The 19,875-nt window shown below is 41.0% G+C and overlaps 1 protein-coding gene across 1 annotated transcript in view; it reads right to left on the minus strand.

Annotated features, from left to right (window-relative positions):
• The window catches only part of TAFA1 (TAFA chemokine like family member 1), a 312,360-nt gene that overhangs the window by 290,326 nt on the left and 2,159 nt on the right, over positions 1-19,875 (minus strand). The window contains exon 2 of the mRNA XM_090022617.1: positions 19,446-19,566. Within this exon, the coding sequence (XP_089878743.1) occupies positions 19,446-19,563 (118 nt within the window). The 5' untranslated portion in view covers positions 19,564-19,566. The remainder of the gene's footprint in view (positions 1-19,445; positions 19,567-19,875) is intronic.

The raw sequence follows: 19,875 nt of genomic DNA on the forward strand, positions 1-19,875 counted from the left end.
ACAGAAGTTCAGCTCCTGGTTTAAGTCATGGCACTTCTCAGAAAGCACTATGAGTTAGATCGATCTTCACAACCCACCAAACATTGGTGGTTGAGTCAGGAGGATGGGGGAATTGAGTTCCAAGTTGGAGCCAATCCAGAGAGTGAGGCTGTGTCTCTGCAGCCTCTTCCCCTAACCCCACTCCCCATCTCCTAGCTCTGGTGCTGTCTCAGAATGGGAGAGGAAAAAGGCAGGGGACAGAGGTCCATTTTGGGGTTTCCTAAGCATGTGCTGGAGTTGGGGGTTATGGATTGGGGCCACCAGTGTGGCTGGATAAACCCCACAACAAACCTCCCTCCCCTGCCTTCCCCATCTCCCATCCTGAGACAGCACCGGGGGTTGAACTGTGCTGCAGCAGCCCTACCACAAGAGCAGACAAAAGTTAATAAATGTGCTCTGCTTTGGAGCACCTTCATTTGAACTATCATACTAGGGTTAATTTGTCACACAATCAGAGTGCTTTGCCATGTTCTTCTGCTAGGGCATGGCTTTAGTGTGCTTTCAAGGAGCCAATCACATGACAAATGTAATTTTTGTCTGTGCCTTTTATGTAAAGCTGGCCTGAAATTTTCCTTTATTAAAAAAATTATGCAATTTATCATTCACAAGTTCACATGTTGCAGTAACTGGCCTGAAAGCGTACTGAGGTGATAATGTGCTATTAATGAGATTTGCAAGTCAGACCCACTACAATCTGTGCTCCTGGAGTTATGCAAAAAATCAGTGTTAGACCTGTCTGTGAAAGCACAAAGACTGGGAGAATTTCAAGGTGCCCAGGAACAATGTGTACGCTTCAAAAGAGGAAGAAGGCTTAAAGTAGAAGGACCTTGTAGAGGAAAAACAACGTAGAAATCCTTGTCTTGTGAAGAAAGCAACTACTTAGACAAAAGTTCTAAAGTTAAAGTTGATCTTGGGTAGATTTCAGATGATCACTGGGCCTGTGATCTACCTAAGTCATGCACACTGAACAGCTGCTATGACATGATCCTAGTATGCACACATGGAAAAAAAATATAATGATGTACTGGAGAATAAAGAAAGCAAAATTCTCATTTTTAGATACATTTTTGGTTAGATGCCTGTATTGCTTAGTGCTCAGGATGTGATTCAGCAAAGCATATGCTCATGTCCCACTTAAATCAATAAAACCTAAGTAAGGTCTTCACTCAAGAATTTGCTCTGAGGTATTTCTCTTATCATAGAATCATAGAAGTAGGGTTGGAAGGGACCTTGTAGATCTTCAAGTCCAACCCCCTGCCTGGGCAGGAGAAAAACTGGGCTCAAATGACTCCAGCCAGGTCGGCATCAAGCCTGTTCTTAAAGATCCCCAGGGTAGGAGCCAGCACCACTTCCCTTGGAAGTTGGTTCCAGATCCTAGCCGCCCTGACTGTGAAGTAGTTCTTATGGATGTCTAATCTAAACCTACTCTCCAACAACTTATGGCCGTTATTCCTTGTTATGCCAGGGGGCGCTTGGGGAAACAAGGTCTCTCCCAAACCCTTCTGGTCCCCACTAGTGAGTTTATAGAAGGTTTATATACAAACCTCTTACTTTCATTGTATGAAGGCCTGACACTAGACACATATACATGTCTTCACTTGGGAGACCTGTTTTGGACGTGGTGCTGTATATTTTTAGGTCATACAGATAAAATTAGGAAGGATATAATGAAATTTATAAAAATTATGCCATACAACAGAGTGGTAGGCAAAAGAGCTGATCAGAGATTTTTACTTGGGCCACATTCCACTGGGTTGTGTGTTCCCAGTGACACTGCTTCTGGTTCATTAATTGTTCACTAGAATTTAATTTTGGAAGAAAAATCAGGAAAAAAAATTCTGACAATGTCAAAATGGGGCATTTTGATATTTTAAAAACATTTTGGTTTTTTGTTGTATAATGACTTTTCATTTTGAACCTTTTCATTTGGTATTGTAGTCTGTACAATCAAAATCTGGACAAAATATTTTCATTGTCCCAAAAAAAACCAAAAAAGGATGGAGTTTTCTTTTGCTGAGAATTTAAAAAATTTCTATTTTTTGTTCCCATTTAGAATGAAGTCATATCTTGAAGTTCTCTGTTAAATGGAACCCCCCCATTTTCCTCCTTCCCCGTTACATTTAAATGAGAATTTTAATCAGTTTGTATATTTTTTTATTATTATCTTGTGCAATGTCTTTGTTCTTTTCATTAGACTGGATCATTAAAAATTAACCTCATATTTCCAGAGGGGAGTGGGGAGAGAATCACTAATAAAACTCTGCATGAACAGAATTAAGAATCACATACGATGTAAGAATTCAGAAGATGCTGACAGGTAGCAGACTTGCTTTTGAACGCAGGGAGCTAGACTCTGAAGTAGTCCCTTATGAAATTCTGCTTGGATCTGACAAGGGAAGGATGTGGAGAATATGGTTCCTTCCTTTTTTTCAAAAGGCAAAGTAAGCGTTAGTTAAAATAGCACCCACGGATGTATGCAATACTTTTGGCTGGTGTCTGTTACAGATCTTAAAAAAAAGAAAGGGTTCATATTTACAAACTGGAACACACATGAGTAATCCCAGTTCACAGGAGTGACCCCACTGATTTCAGAGGAGCTGGTTATGTAAATAAAGGTTTTCAGGAAGCATAAGGAAAGTTCAGAAATCTGGAGTCAAACAGTTCCCTGCTCCATGCATACATAATAACATGAAGGTCTCAGAGGAAAAGAAGTGCACATGGGATGTCGCCTCCCTAAACCCACCTACGTATTAAACTACAAAGACATATTCAAGGGCAGGTATTAGAGTCTAAAGGTCCTGAACCACCTCTTCTTCCCCAGTTTTGTCTGCCTATCACCAACAGAGGTATAACTACCAGGGTCTGCACCCTGGGTGGTGGCAGGGGCCAGGGCCAGATGCAACAGTGATGGTGGCTGGGCTGGCAGTGCTGCTGGTTGCCCTTCTAACGCCCCCTCCAAGTGGGCACCTGAGGCTGGTGCTCCTACTTAGCCAACCTCTGCTTACTATCATCAGTAGTGTAACTCCTTCTGATTGAAAAAAATAATTAGTAATGGTACCTGAATAGAGCAGGAACTTATTTTTTTTAAATTGGAAAATGTCAATTCATGATGGGGGAGCACAGCACTGCTTTGGTCCATGCACTCTGCTGCAATGGGAGAGATCTAGTTTCAAGTGCTTACATCAAACAAATCATGCAGAGCTGGGATACAAACCTGTGCGGGCCAAACACTAAAGGAGAGCCCTGATCAGGAGGGTTTGTGAGACTGCAAACCTCTCACTCTTCGTCTGCTTTTTCACACCAAAAATATTTAAAAGTTCACTAGTTAATTTTGTACTGGTAAAAAAAGCAAACAAGGAACCCCCACCCCAAAATTCTGAAATTTCCATTTTTTCCACAAAATGGAAATGTTTTCTGGCCATCCTAAAGGAGAGCCCAGGTTCTTCAAGGGTAAAGTCATACAAACAATGTTGTCACAATAATGTGTGCCTCTTGAGGAGATGGAATTTGGCCCATGATGTGACTCAGTGGTGACATTCACAATATGAGCCACCACCCCTACACCGCTGCCCCTACAACCAGCATGAGGGAATCTCATGATACTACATTGGTCAGACACAAACACTTTGCCATGGCAGTCCATCCAAAGGAAATTCAAATCAAAACTTAAAATGTGAGGAACTATTTTTGTAAAAGAACCTTGCAGCCATTTTGCATCAGAAACACTAACCCACTTACCTTGCACTTGAGTCATACTTCATTTTCAAAAATAGTCCCAGGGAAACAAAAGCTTGCTGCTTCCCTGCCCTGCTTCCTCCAATATGACCAGTGCACCTGACTTGGACACCCACACAACACTCTTGTATCTATGGCAACAGAATGAGGTCACACATACAGCTTTATGACTTCACTGCAGAATCAAAGTTAAGGAGATTTTTGGGGATATGGGAGGAGCAGCAGAAGTATATGAGATCAATGCAGAATTCCCAATAAAGCCAGAATAAATTTGTTTTCAAAATCAAAGTTTGGTGGAAAAAAAGTTGATTTTGATTAAATTTTTCACTTTCTTTTGAAGAAAAAAAAATCTTTTCATTTTGGATCCATATTTTGAAACAACAACCAAAGTCATTTCTCCATTTTATCAACATATTGTGATAAATATGTTAAAATGTTTTATGTTCATTTTTCCAAATGAAAATTTTTGGGAACTAGTTTTTCACCTGCAGTTTTGATACTTTTGCATTGTTTTCTCCATTTAAGATAAAAACAAAATGTCATCAAGGCAGAATTTTCCAAGGGATGGAAATTTTATTCTCTGGACAGTTATCATCTCATTCTGTTCCTAACACCAACCAGAGCAGCAAGTGCCACCCTCTCCAATGGGAGCAGGCCCTATGAGTATGTCTATACAGCATAATACTGTGCCTGCTCACATAGGGGTTTCTACACAGGAGAGAGCAGAGACAACAGAGCTACTTCTGACTGTGCTGGCAGGAAGCTCATTGTCAAAATAGCCCTGTCTTTGTCAGAGCAATTTTACAATGCTCAACACTACAACTATTCCCTGATATGCCAACCCCAATCTTTCAGCCAGAGAAACCAGTCCACTGCGCACCACAAAAGTCTGGGAAGAGTCAACACAGAGGCTAATAATTAAACTAACATCAGCACAGGGGTAAGGCATATGGTGGAAAATCCAATGATTACAGTCAAACATTTCCGTTCAGATTATTGCCAAGTATATAAAATCCTGGCTAAGTAATTATGATCCTGCCCTCCACTGAGGAAGGTGAAAAGGTAAAATGTTTAAGAACATGAGCCTGATGGAAATATCTTGTCACCTCCAAATGTAGCAGTTATACATCCTGGCCCATAACAATTCACAGTTAATGACAGTGACCATCTGGGACAGGTCTGGTGAAGGACTGGTGGAGTTAAATGGGCCTCTTTGTTCTTAGTTCCTCTTCACGTCCTCCTTCCTAGCTAATGAAGACTTTCTTCTGCTCATCTTGGTACTAATAAAGGAGAAAATCTTGTCATATGATAGAGATGAGAAGCCCGAAGCATCCAAAAATACTTTTCCCCCCTCAGCAGAGGTCACTATGCATTAGGATAAGGCTTAATTAAATAGAATAGAAAACACTATTACCTTACTCTGAGGGTTTCAGTACAACCATTTAGAGCCTAAAATTACAATGCTCTATACTATCACTGGTTTTCTGGCTTCATTAATTTTTTTCTCCCAAAGTCAGCATTCAGAATCTTACATGCTGTCATCAAGGCATTTACATGCATTAATCCATGACAAATGGTTTCATTTGATCCATAACTGATTTCCCCGCCTGCCAACTAGAAAGGGATAATAGAAACAACAAGAAAAACTAAAAGAGAACAAAAGGGATCATCTATTTACTGAGAAAAGAAAAACAATATAAAAGTTAAGGCAAACAATACCTAGCTGACTGACTTAGTCGAGAAAGTACTGGATTTGCAACCACAGAAAACCAATTTCCAGGGCTAAGGACAGAAATGACACGTAAACCAGTATAAGTGATCGGAAACTGCTTCTAACCTGTAACACAACAGAAGTTCAATGCACACATAACAGCTTTCAAAATGGCCAAAATCGGTATAAGATAAACCTGGATGGAGGTAGTATCAGGCTTAACTGATTTAGGTTAAATCAGTTTATTGAACTTCTGTCCTAGATCCCCTCCAGATTCATGTTAACTCACAGTCCCACAGCATCCCAGGATACTTTGCACTTTCCCTGCAAATCCCACTATGTAGGGTGAGCAGGCTACCCTTAGGCCAAACTCCACCTCAGCAGGGAGGTGCGCTCTAGTGCCCCCTAGCTTCTGGCCTGGGCCACTGCAGGCATGTGGCTGTGTTTCTGGAATCAAACTGAATGTCTGTTCACTTATTGGTTCAATCTAAGCAGCTTAAATTAACCTTCAAAGATTGAATTTTTGACTGTCTGTACTTAGGTTGAGAAAACAGACTGCACTTTAAACCATAGGATACAACTATATGATTACTACATCACAGATGCGGGGAATAGTTTGCAGAGAGTAATTCCCAACAAGATGCTTACCCTGTACCTTAGACCTAAAATCAAACCAGAAACAAACCTTTTGAAAGACTTCCATCACCTCTTACCCCCTTGTTATTGTTGATTTTAATGCACAGCAGTGCTTCCTACCTCCAGCTGAGACCCCGCCATGTAACACAACCTACTGCAGAAAACTGCATAAAAACTGATACTACCAATCAGAAATAAAAGACAAAAGGGAGCCAGAAACTGCCTGGCTCATACCATATGATATCTTATATTTGATATGACAGATATGGATATATGTTGTGAGTGAATTAGTCCTGAGCTGAACTGAAATGGTGACCACACAAGGACACCTTAACAGGCAACTTACTTCAGGCTGCCTACATTTCTCTTGGGAAGGATGCAGCTGCTGATGTATCTGAGTATGTGTTACTAGATAGTTGTCCCTTTGAAAGTGTAAAGTCTACATCAGTGGTTTTAGGTTGTTGCCTAGGATAACAAAAGCAATCCTGCACTGCTAGGAATATTGAAAGGGTCAACAAAAAAGGAACAAAGAGCTCCCAAGCAAAGCATATCAAGTTGCAAGCTTTTTCTTTTACTTTTTAAATAAACACATCAAGTTACACCTTATGAAATCAATTCTTCCAAAAGGCGCTAAGACCTTTTATAGAATTTTCCACTCCATTCTGATCCTAGAATCAATACTCGAAATGTATTAGTAGTGTTCACAAGCTTCTGAATGGAGAAGCAGGTTTATTTTTATATGCTTTATGAAAAAGCAATTCTATTTATTCATACTTTAAGCCACATTTTACTAGAATTCATCCACCTAATACACCCTCATGAAACCTTCAGCTGATATAAAGCAGCCTAGATCCATTGAAGCCAAAAGAATTAAGCAGATTTACATCAGCTGACAGTTTGACCCTAAATTTTTCTGTAGTTGTATTTTGGCCTCTTTATTCTACAGACTTTATCTTATTAGACAATGGACCTAAGCTTCATTGTTGCCCAATCCAGAGTAATTCTACTGAATGTACAACTCTCAAGATATTTTCTTAAATTCAGAATCAGGCTATTAGGGATGCACAGAATCATAAAAATTCAGGTTGGAAGGACCTCAGGAGGTCACGTCTAGTCCAGCCCCCTGCTGAAAGCAGGACCATCCCCAACTAGATCATCCCAGCCAAGGCTTTGTCAAGCTGCGTCTTAAAAACTTCCAAGGATGGAGAGTTCACAACCCTCTAGGTAACCTGTTCCAGTGCTTTACTACCCTCTCACGAGAAATTTTTTACTAACCTCATCTAACTTCCCTGCTGCAACTTGAGCCCATTGCTCTTTGTTCTGTTGTCTGCTCCCACTGAGATCAGTCCAGCTCCATCCTCTTTGCAGCCCCCCGGCAGGGAGGTGAAGGCTGCTATTCAATCCCCCTCGGTCTTCTCTTCTGCAGGCTCAAAAAACCCAGTTCCCTCAGCCTCTCCTCACCAGGCATGTCCCCCAACCCCCGAACCATTTTCACTGCCCTCCACTGACTCTCTCCAATGTGTTCACATCCTTTTTGTAGTGGGGAGCCCAAAACTGGACACAGGACTCCAGATGTGGCCTCCCCAGTGCAGAAGAGAGGGGAAGAATCACTGCACTCGATCTGCTGGCAAAACTCCTACTAATGCAGCCCAGGATGACCTTAGCTTTCTTGGCAACAAGGGCACACTGCTGATTCATATCCAGCTTCTTGTCCACTGTCACCCCGAGGTCCTTTTCATGTAAGACTCTATTGTAAGAATGCTTATTCCATCAGACTACTCTTCATTCCCTTTAACAGAGGGAAGCCACATTCCTCCCATCCACCAAATCTTTTTTCCACTGGTGCACTCTACACAATATTTACTTGAAAGGAATAAATTCCTTTCATTCGGGGATATTCTTTTTAAAATAAACAAATAAATCACTGCAACTTATTTTGCCAAATAAACTAGCCTTACTTACTCCCAACAACTTAATTAAACACAATTAACTCTAGTTTGTTTTGGCAACCAATTAATGTCATGATCAAATATAAATAGAATCTGCAAGAAAAGATTATAATTAATAAATCCTTTACAAAACAGTAAAATTACACTGAAGCTTTGCTTGCCAGAAATACTTTACTGCATTTCTGAAGAGCATTAATGAGGACACTAAAAAAAGATAATAAAGTTTTATCAAAGTGTGTGCAGCTATTTTACTGAGGTTCTTGGCCTCACTTAGGCTGATCTGTTGGCTGCTAACATTGTTTAGATTTTAGAAAATTGTAACACTGCATTTCCTGCTTTCTAATCAAGGGGTTTGCTACAGGCATTTTAAATATTTAAGGCCAAATTCTCTATTCACATAATTTATTGACTTAAACGTTGTTATGCCAGCAAAAATTATCTTCCATTGTATTTAGTTCATTCACTGTTAGATATTGTTTCCCAGATAATTACTTCTTCTTATTTTTCTATCATGGAGATTTACATAAAAACAAAAACATGAATCCATTGGGAACCCACACTTTGACCTGAGTTATGACCAGTGCTATCAGTCAGGGACACACTGATTTTTCAATTATTTTGTTTTCCAGCTGTAAAATATATTATTAATTTAGGGCTCTGCTACAGGTTCAAGTGAGTGTTGGATAGGAACTAGCCACAGAGCTGTTACACATTTTCAAGCACTCACTTTGGGCCCTGGTACATGTTCAAAATAAAGCTAGATAGAAACCAGCTATGGAGTTTGTTACACATTTTCAAGCACAAACTTTCAAGCTGGTTTGCTCTTTTTATAGCTGAAGAGCCATTTTATCCTGTGATAATAATTTTGCCTGGTCTACTGTTATTGCATGATTAACCAGTGAATTGTGTAACATATGCAACATGTAACCAGGAGCATTAGAGAGAGACTGAGTTTGTTATAGGCACCCACATGTGTTGAGCATGCAAGCACTTACTGTTAAGAAAAAGCTTTCAAAAAACTTACCAGACATGGATCTCAATGGGAACTCAATGACAGGGCAGGTTAGAAACCCTGGCCCTTGGTATTTTAAAAAACAAGTGCGCTGTGTTTACAATATTCTTCATTACCCAAAGCCCCCCACACAATTCAGAGTCCAAGTGCAAGGCATATCAACAAGGCACGGTAGCAGAAGGGATCCAAGTAACCCCAAACCAGAGGCTCAATGGAATATGCAGGTGCTCTGGATCTTTATAATGATCAATATTTATGGCCAGATGCCCTACATCCTGCCTCATACATGTTGTCCTTATTCACGTGGGTCATCCCGTGGCTTTGCATCCTTAGGGTTGGCAGTATTGGGCCCTTGCCTTTCTGCAGATGGTGTGCTCTCCAGTAATCCAGCTGCTCTCATGCAAAACAGAACCACTCTTCCATGGAATAACTGCAGCTGAAAAGCACAGTATGAATGTGCGATTAGTAATAATTATGCCAACCCAATAACCTAAGGCTTCATCTTGCACCCAGTGCAATCAAAGGGCAATCTACCAATATCAACAGAAGCAGGATTAGGTTGTGGTTTTTTTTTTAAGCCAACCAAAGCAAGTGAGAAGAGGGAAGAGACAGAGAGATGTCAGAAAATAATCTTCAAAGCGAAGCACAGGGGTATGAGTCACAAATTTACATGTGCTACTTTGTAACTTCATTCACTTTAATTTACACCACAATTCCCATTGTGCATCCTTGAGTGAGACTAATAAATTTAGTCTCAAGCTGTGCCGCAGCCCTCATGGTACCTGCCTAAGGCACAATGAGGAGGAGGCTCCAGGACCATTCCAGGCTGAAACAAGTGTAGCTGGAGAGAACAGCTCTGTTCAGAACATTTGAAGGCTATAGAAAATGCCAAATCCCACAAGGAGAATAAATCTTGCTTGTAGCAAAGGATGGTTTCACAACAGAGAGGAAAGGAAAACATGCAAGAGGAAATGCAAAGATTATAGAAGGGGGAAGAATCAAACAATATGAAGATAAGGGCGGGGGGAAATCGCTTGTATCTTAAAAGATGCATTTGATGCTGCCTTTTAAAAAACAAACCAGCCTTGCACTTAAATAGGCTAATAATTAAAGGCTGTTTTCTGATGTTATCAGCAGAAACACTTCAATGCAGACACCATGTCTACTGCCTTTGGGGTATATATTTGTAGGTGTCAGATTCTCCTTGGGGCTTCACCACCGTAGTACCGGTTCTCAGTCTTGTTATCCTGTGACAGCATGTTACAAGTAGAGCAGTGTACTGAAAGGTCCCTTCATGACTCACATATAGGCCCCAAGGCTGCATTCACAGAGACCAAGGCTTGACACATGATGGTGGGAAGAGAAGAGGGCCACCAGGGATTTGATCCTCAGTGCTGCTGAAGAGCAATGCGAGGCAAAGCGCTAGCAGTGGGCAGGCAGGTTTTGCTCGGCACATCCCCAGAACAACTTCTGGGCAGCACACAGACGTATGCAATGTGCAGTGATGAAAACAAGTATCTCTGGTTGCTTTCAGCTGAGCGCGGAGGAGAGTCAACACAGGCATGCCAAGGGATGAAGACAAAGCATGGTCAGTGCACAGGGATTTACATGCGAATCCTGTGCCAGGAAGTGGCATGTGGAGCAGTCGCTGTTGTTCTTTCATCGCTCTTCTCCTGGCCCCTTGGAGTTCTGCTTCAATGCGATATGCAGGGAAGGGTTGATCTTGGGAAACAATCGTGCCTATGAAACAGCATTCCTGAGAGCCAGGTGCTCAGTGCCCTGTGGGGCACCCTGAGCAGCGTGCTCTCAGCGCCTACTCCCCCTCCGTTTACGTCCTTGTCCCGGATGGTGAATAACAGAAGCACCGCATTCAGCAGTGTGACTGGTTATGGCTTCCCCACACCTGCACACAGATGTGCTAAGCAGAAAGAACGGCATCTCCCCAAACAGCCTCTGGCAAGCTGCTGACAAGACGGAGGAAAGTCAGAGCTGTTTTGTAGCACCTTCTATCCCATGATTTGTATCAGGCAGTTAAACGGCTCAGGTATGTCACTGGAACGTATAACAATTTGAATAGCAATGTAAGTTATTATGGAGTCCAAAGCAGACAGTCAGCAGTCCAGATTAGCTGCTGTCACAGTGCGTGCTACAGGCAGCTACTTCTGCATGCACTATTACAGCAGCTAATTACTAGGTGGTGGGCTGGGGGAGTTGGTAAGGACCTGTTTGTACTGAGCAAATGTCTGCTCCTGGTTTCAATGCACTATAGCCCTGGGCACAGTCACGCAACATATATACTAGTACAACTTATTCCAGTGGGTAGTTCTTCCTGAATTTTCAGGGGCTAACTTTACCCTGGAGTAAACTGATTTACCCCGGTGTAGCATGGCAATTAGCATGGAGCAATAAACCCCGGCACACTTTACACGGGAGTCAGCAGCTCCCAGGTGCGGCACATACATGTGCACCCAAGACTTGAGCAATTAGAGCCCGGGCAGAGGAGCCCTGGGCCAACAGCAGGCTCGGGGGTGGGGAGAGAGGGGTCAGCCCAGGGCTCCGGGTTGTGGTGTTAGGTGGCAAAGGGACTGGCTGGGGCACAAGGGTGCTACAGTTCAATAGTCAGAAGGCAGTACCTGCACCGTAGCACCCTTTTGCCCCAGCCAGCCCTGGTCACCGTTTACCCATGTGTTGAGGTAGTGTAAATTCCCCTGGCATAGGATAATACTTGTCCCAGACAGTACTGTCCTATGGTGGAGTTAATTCATTTACTGAACCTAATATGGGAGCACATGTAGACGGTGATGCTTTACTGCGGAGCTAACTGGTCAGCTTGGCAGTAAAGCACACAAGTAGATGCACCTTGTAACACCTAGGCAAAGCCAGATTACACCAGTGTAAGTGTGTCATGTGCCCACATTCATTCTTTATGCCCCCTGTGCCCCCTCCCAAATATAAGTTGCTCCCTCGTAATACCTTTCCACCTTACATGCAAGAGCAAGAGACTGAGCCTACGTGAGGTAGATAAAGATAAAGCTCCAGCGTTCTGGCCAAAGCGTGTTCCTAAACTTCTCCAACTGCAGAAAACAAGAATCTTTTACATTTATAATACCTCTGTTTAAATCAACAAGGTTTAAACAGCTGTGCTATATACAGTGGTAAAGCATCAGAGCCCTTACTGAATTGGCCCGCAACAGAAATTTTTACTGGAGGTAAATTTGATTAGGGAGTATCCAGGCTAGCACTTACGAGTGTGTTAATTACCTTTGACAACCAATTTCACTAGGGTGAAAAAGAACCTTTTAATATCCATTAAAAGATATATTGTTGCAGCAGTCCCATTGATTTTTAGACCTTCTGAAAAGAGGCATTCTTAAATGATGCATCTGTCTCTTTTCAATCTCTAAGAGCCATAAAATCCCTGTTAGAAAACAGACTGTTTTAAGCGGCTATCATAGAAGAAATGACTGCATAAGAAGATATGGTTGCAGATGCAATTTAGTGTCATATGGGCCAGTGTGTAAAAAAAATACTAAAAAAACAGGAATGCGAAAACAGCTCAGCAGGTGGTGCGTTTCGATTACAGGTCCTGACTGGCTGGAATGGCACATATCCCATTATTGTTGTTACCTCATTATCCTTAGCCTTCTTCCAGCATTATTGTTAGTTTTATCCACCTGTTATGTCTTGTCCTTTGGATAATAAGTACTTTGGGTCAGGGGCTATGGGCTATTATTAGACAACGTGGTACAGTGGAGCTCCAAGCTGGTTGGCCCCTGGGTGCTACCACAACATAAAGTAATACACTGAAAATTTACAGAGTGCGAGCAGCACGTAAAGCTGAACACCATCAAAGAGGAAATAGTTTTATCTTTTGCCAGTGAGTTAAAGGCACAAGGCAAGAGATCGCTGGTCTTCTTCTCGAGAGCTCAACTCATGGGCTTGCGTCAGAACTTCAACCCTAAAACAGCTCACGGTCTAGGTCTAGAAACCGTCGTGGTTTTTCCCATTTGGCCGCATGGATGAGGCATTAGAAATGTCTGTTAACCCCAAGGACTCCCAGGTAGTAAATGTGAGTTAAAAAAATTAAGTTTGTAGAGGTTCACCAACAAGAAAAGTATTTTCTCCTGCTTGCCTTAACAGCTTCATACAAAGACAAATTATCAATTCGAGGAAAAAAGTTGCTTTTCAAGAAAAAAACCCAAACAAACCAGCAAGCTTCTGGTCTGTCTAGATAATGAAAATGTGAGGAGTGAGGGTGTTCAAGGGGTTGAAATTTCAGAAGGTTGGTGGGCTAGAAGGAACAAAACAAAGACTTTCCCCACTGAGAAGACCCCAAAATGAAGACCTTGCAGTCTTGAGAACACATCAGCTTGCATCCAGGAGGAAAGCTGATCCTTTCACATGGCCTAAGGTGCTAGAGAGCCCCGTGTTCAGCGCATCTGAGTCACTGTAGGTATCAGCCCACAGAGCTGACGTATCACGGGAAGGACAGTGCAGAGCTGTCGAGCCCTAAGGGGAGGCATTACTGGAAGTCCTGGGTAGTTGAGGTTACATGTCCATACCACCCTTCCTTTGTGTATCCAGCTCCCTACCTTCACATGATAAACCAGCTGTATGGGCTGATACCACGCTCTCATTTCCTCCCTCCATCCTTTCTGCAGCTCTTTGGACCCAGAATGAAGGAGCAATTGTGTTTCTTTGGGCATAGAAACTATTTCTGTACACTTCTTTCATAAGCCATACAGGGGCACTTGACATGCTCTGTGTCACTGCCGTAAGTGGAAAGGCCAGGGAGAATATGGCAATGACTAGCTTCAGAGAGGAGGAGGAGAAGCAGAAGGTCCAACATGGAGTTATTGCTGCACCAGGGTTGCCAATTTTCTAACATGAACCTGAACTGTTATGAAAGCAGAGAACAGGTTTTCCAAAATCTGGTAACTACCAAGTAGATCACAAACCCCCCCCCCCACAAATTGGGAGATATCTTGTTGGTTCTGGAAAGGGAAACAGTCTTTCCTCTTTAATAAGAGCCCTTTTTAAGCCTAACCTAGCTCAACCTTAGAGATAGGACTCTGTAGATTTGTTTTTAAACAATGGGTTGTTATATGTTTCTACCATGCCCACTGCTTCGACCAAATAAATCATGCGAGTGCAATGGGTACGAATCAATATTTAGCCATGCCTGATAACATCTACCCAGTCACATTGCACTGATCCTGTCACACAGCAGTGACTGTGTTTTGTATACAAATGGGGACTCTTTCTATACTCTGCCTTTTACTTCAGTACTGGATGACTTCATATTATCAACGTGAAATCTGGAAGATACCAGAGGCATATGGCCTTCATGGCTGACTCACCGAGTGGTTGTAGTATACTAAATAAATAAGCCAAAATCTGGTCTTTTATAAGCCAAGAGTAAATGTATTGGTTTCAAAGCACTTGCTTTACTTTATGCCACTGTCACAAGATCAGATATCTGGTCCCATCTCTTTTCTGGTTTATTCACTTTAATGGGAAGCAGCAAATGATTCTGGAAATTATTTACATTTCATTAGAGGTGGATTAAAAGGTCCATAGGGCACATTGATGTGTGCTGATTTAAGGTACTTTAGCCATTGTTAAGATGCATTAAGGGCATAGGTCTACATGTGTGTGCCCCTAATGTACCTTAAAATGGCAATTTTATGCTATTTGCACCTAAATTTGATATCTGCGAAAGCAGGTATCAAAGTTAGGCATGAATAACTAAAATTCCTTAATATATGTGTAGATGTGCTAAGGCACGTTAATGTTATGTATGTTGACTGACTTGGGACTAACTTTAGTCCCAAGACAGTCCACTCACCATGTTAATGCGCCTTAGAGTGCATGTGTAGATGAATGCTTAAATCGCCTTAATGCACAGTTTAGGCGCACATAAAAGCATGTGTAGACATGCCCATAGTGATGAGCACATTCAATCACGAATACAAGAGTTTGCGCTGTCTTTACTTTGGTTTTATGAGGGGAACCAACGAAGAAAGGCTAACAGCCAATTTTTTCACTGGGATATCTCACATTGGTCACCCAAAAAACTGAGACGCAAATTGACACCCTGGGCCTGCGTAACTTCCTCAAGGTTATAAAAGGCAGTGGCAGAGCCAAATTAGAACTAAGAAATTCCTTCCTCACAGCGAGAGGTTGAAGTCACTTTAAAATGCTGTTAAGAAACACAACTCACACATTCTTGCTCAGTATTCATTTCTATGGGACAGCCCAGACACAATGATTTTTATCTATGAGTAAACTCTTTTTGGGATGATTTTCCTTTAGTGTATCATAAGCTGCAGCTATAGTAAATGAGAGTTTGTAAAGCTTAATACTTAGTAGGTGTATATATGATATTTATATGATTGTATCACTTGATATATTACTGTTGCTTTCGTCTGTAATACACAAAACACTGCCAATAGAAAAAAGTACAACTAAAACTACTATACACTTTCTTGGAACGATGCCTTGAGAAAGCCAGCCACAGCCCCACTGATAAAAGCCAAGCCAGTTCACACTAATACAACTGTCTTTCCTTCTCTGAATAGGTCTATTGTTTCTTCATTAACATCTTTGCAAATGTCGGTACTGTTATAGTAGGGATATGTTTCTGGTATCTTCCCAATATCTCCATATTTTACCATAACTCAAATAGTAGACTAATGTGGCATTTTGTATGTTTAACAGACTATTTAGCGAAAAAGGTATAATACTAGGTAATAGCAACTTGCAATATTTTGTGCACAGTTTTTGAATTCCAGGTATTACCAGTGTGTTTTCCATTTTGTTTCAGTACTCAGCAACGGCCTTTGATGAATGTGAAACAGAATTCTTTGGTCTGTAATAAAACCATGAAAGATCTTTCCCCCCCCAAATTTATAGCACTGAAGAGTGTATTTATGTTTTTTGTTTGCATCCTTGAGGCTACACGATGCTTTGCAGATATCATAGTGCCGAGTCAAAGGTCAATGCCTACTTCCTCTGCTTTTGTAGGAGTGAGTCAATACTGTCAATCACATGATCAATGAAGTATCACTGGCACTTGGCTAACTCTGCAAATCACAACCTGTCCACTCTAATCCTCAGGCCAATTCAATAGCCATCCAACTATATGTATTTTAGAGCCTGAAATGACCAACTTTTATTGTTCCCATTATCACTGCTCCTTATTAAATCATAGAAAAAGTAATGCCCATAGAATGTAGATTGGTTCCACCTAGAGTTATTTCCTATGAATACATATTTTGTATTATACCATTTTCCTGAAAATGAAATAGTCATATAAAGAACTGCAGAAGAACATGTATACTGCCTAAAGAGATTTATATTGCTATGGTGCAGTGCCAGTTTGTACCAAATGAAGGCCTTGTCCTTTGGGTCTTAGTTAGAAGGAAGAAAAGAAATAAGCCCAAATGCTTGACAAAATTCATTGAAAAAAGTTCACCAAAACATGCCTTATTAAGACATAATAATATGCACTTAAACCTGACTGATAATGTGACAAGGGAGATAATAGTTCATATGAATGTGCAATAAATACCCGATCACGATGCTGCACTCCATAACATTAAAATGTGTCCTATATGTGCCCTTCAGCCAACATTTCACAGAAAATAAAGCTATAGTTACTTACAAATGCTGTCATATAAAATGGTTTATGTCGTTTGTTTGCAGGTCTTTACCTTCTAACCAAGTCATCTAAAGTTTACAAAAGTGCTGAATTACAGAACTGTATGCTGTTAGTGCAAGGAAGATTTAAACTTATGTGTTCATCCATATACTCTATAGGAGTCTACTGAAAAACATTAAAAGACTTGCATTTAAGAAATTTTTGGCAAAAACCCCTACTCTACTTCTGATAAGTTAACCTCTGAGTGACCAGTCACTGAAAGCTAACAGTGTTTCATCATCAGTTTACCTCTAATATTAAAGACAGATTTTGCAGCATGTAACAAATGAGTTGCACTGAAATTTATTATAGTCAATCCACTCAGTTGGGGGTTTTGCTTTTTTTGACACAGCACATACATGTGTTCAATTAATGGAAGGTGTCTCTTTAATTACCCTACACTAACTAATTTCACCACTGAGTTTAATTGTTCAGCGTGTCTTTTCTCATTTAAGCAGCTCAGCAACACCTATAACAGGAAACCTACTGCTGTTAACTGCCATGTTTGCCTCAACTCAATAAGTGAAAACTTCATATCCACAAATATTGAGTTCCTGATATTATGCATTGGTTCATCTTCACCCATTTTATCTATTGTTATTTGGCTGAATGTTTTAATCTTAGTTAAACACTACCTAAAATTAAATGACGCATTCCTAATATTATAAATATGAAAATGCTTAGGGACTGCAGTGGAACTAATTAAAATCAGTCAGTTTGCTGGTTAACATGTTATCAGCCCTTTTTATGTATTGCATTCAGTTGGCAGATTGCAAATTCATGGCCTTATAAAAACGTTGTCTTGGTTCCATGTTATGACAGCAGAAATTGTCCAAAATTTCTAACAGTTTCCCCTAAAGGACCCTCACTAGCTGGCACTTTCCAGGTGTGGAGCAATCTGAATCCGAGGTGAACATCACATCAAATTCCACTCATCTGTCAATGTAGTGGATTATTTCTTGAGAGACTGAAATTGGCTGCCTGGGATCAGAACACCATCAATCTTACTCATGCAGGGTGCGGAGTAGCTGCCTGAGAAAGGCTCGCAAGAGGAAAAGCTCTGCTGTTCCTAAGCAGGTGATGAGGCAGCTGTAAAACCTTCACTCTATCTGTATCACACCTCCGAGTGAAAGATTTGTCATTTTTCACATTTCCCCTATACTTGGTATGCATTCAGTGTCTTGCAGTTCCTGCTTCATAAAAGAGGCGATTTTTCAAGCTTAGGCAAATGTTGCAAAGCTCTGGATCTGCCCAGCTCTCATTTTTTATCATAATGCCACTTGTTTCAACTGATTTTTCAAAATGAGATTACATTTTCCTATCTCTTTAACTATTTGTTTGGTTATTTCACTGGTGGACCGCCTCCGATCACCAATGGAGCTTGTATGATGGTGTTAATGGCCATTTGGTTTATCCCTCTGTAGATCCCCAAAGAACAATATTCCATCTGGGACATAGCATTTAGTAACTGCCACGCTAAAGTTAGGGGCTAATACAAGTACATGATAATTGTTCATTAGATAAACCTTCCAAAACATTGTTTTAAATCTATTCCCCCACAGGCTATCATGATGCTTATTTTATGCAATTCAGTTTTGGGCAGGAAGGGAGAAGAATTGGAAAAAACCTTCCATCATGAGACTGACTAAAGAGTTAGGATAAAATTGTCAAATGCATTAGGAGCCTAAGACTCGTTGCCTTTGAATATTTTACCCTTACTCTAATCTTTTTTTAATCTACTTGCTTCATTAAATGCTAATATTCTTTACATTTCATCTTTACCGTCTTTCCGAAACTTTCACTCCTTTCCCCAGGAGGTAAGTATATGATACCATGATGCCTTCAACTTTTAACTCCTTAATAAAAGTGTTATAATACACCTTCCCACAAACATTTCACAAGAGATACCTGCCTCAAAAAAAAAAGCAATTAAAGCTGAAAAAAAGTAACTCTATCACTTTCTATTTGAGGAATAAGAAAGCAATGAGAACACTTATTTGCAATCTTTGTCAATCGCATCAGTCACAAATCAGCTGAACTTTCCATTACAAACACAAAGGGACTCATCCTGACCTTAATTACACTCATTCATGCTCATGAAAACACAGGCCTGAAGTCTACTTCAGGTTAAACCTTTGAACCTCATTGATGGTCAACAGGAAACATCTGAAGCCAAATTCAGTTTTTATTTAATGCCAGCCCATTCTACCAACCTCAGGGAGGATGGACAGGCATAACAGAGCAGGATTTGTCTCAAAATAGTTTCAGTCCAGACTGGCATAGCAATACATTTACACAAAACTAGGCTTTCTTCCCAGGGGACTGACAACGTAGTCTGTTATTATACAGGAAAAACAAAATAAGCAAGTGGGCCAAAGAAAATTTAAATTATTATCTGAAACAGGTTCCCCATGGGAAGCCTCCTCTGCTGAGAAGTTGTTAGAAAAGGATATTCAAAAGGAGGCATGTTCCCAAACACCAGACAGGCAAGGTACACATTAGGCTGAATGGAAAGACACTTTGAGATTTCAAGATAAACAGCTCATAATAGTTAAATGACAAAATGGGTTTTGTGATTATTCAACCGCTTGTCAAGACAGACATGAGAGCATGAGCAGAGCGCCTGTAATCTGGCAGCATCCTGTAGCTGATCAGTCCTACCTGGTCTGTGCAGGTGATGCTGCTGGAAAGTGTGATGGAGGGACCCCTGACAGAGCAGCATTGCACAGGCACTTATCCACAAATACAGGACCCAGGACATTGCAGAGACCATTGCCATTCTCTAAATGAAATATTAGACAGGCATTATTATCTATAGCCTCACAGCACACAGTAGTCAGCTTTGATTACAACAACATTTACATTCATTTTGTGAGATGTCCTTGTTTCCTTCTTTCACCTCTTGCCTCCCCTCTGTGCCCAGCCTTGCAGGCTCTGATCATCATAAAACAAAGGTTGTGTCCAAAAAGGATGGTTGGGATAAGGAGATGTCAGCATGGGAGACTGGGTAACTTTAATAATTCAGTAAGACAAATTAAGTGATAATGATCCAAGTACGAGAAGAAAACCAATGTAAACAGAAGCCAGGGAA

Source organism: Crocodylus siamensis, chromosome 11 (assembly GCF_052110815.1).
Source record: "Crocodylus siamensis isolate JL-2025a chromosome 11, ASM5211081v1, whole genome shotgun sequence".
NCBI lineage: Eukaryota > Metazoa > Chordata > Crocodylia > Crocodylidae > Crocodylus > Crocodylus siamensis.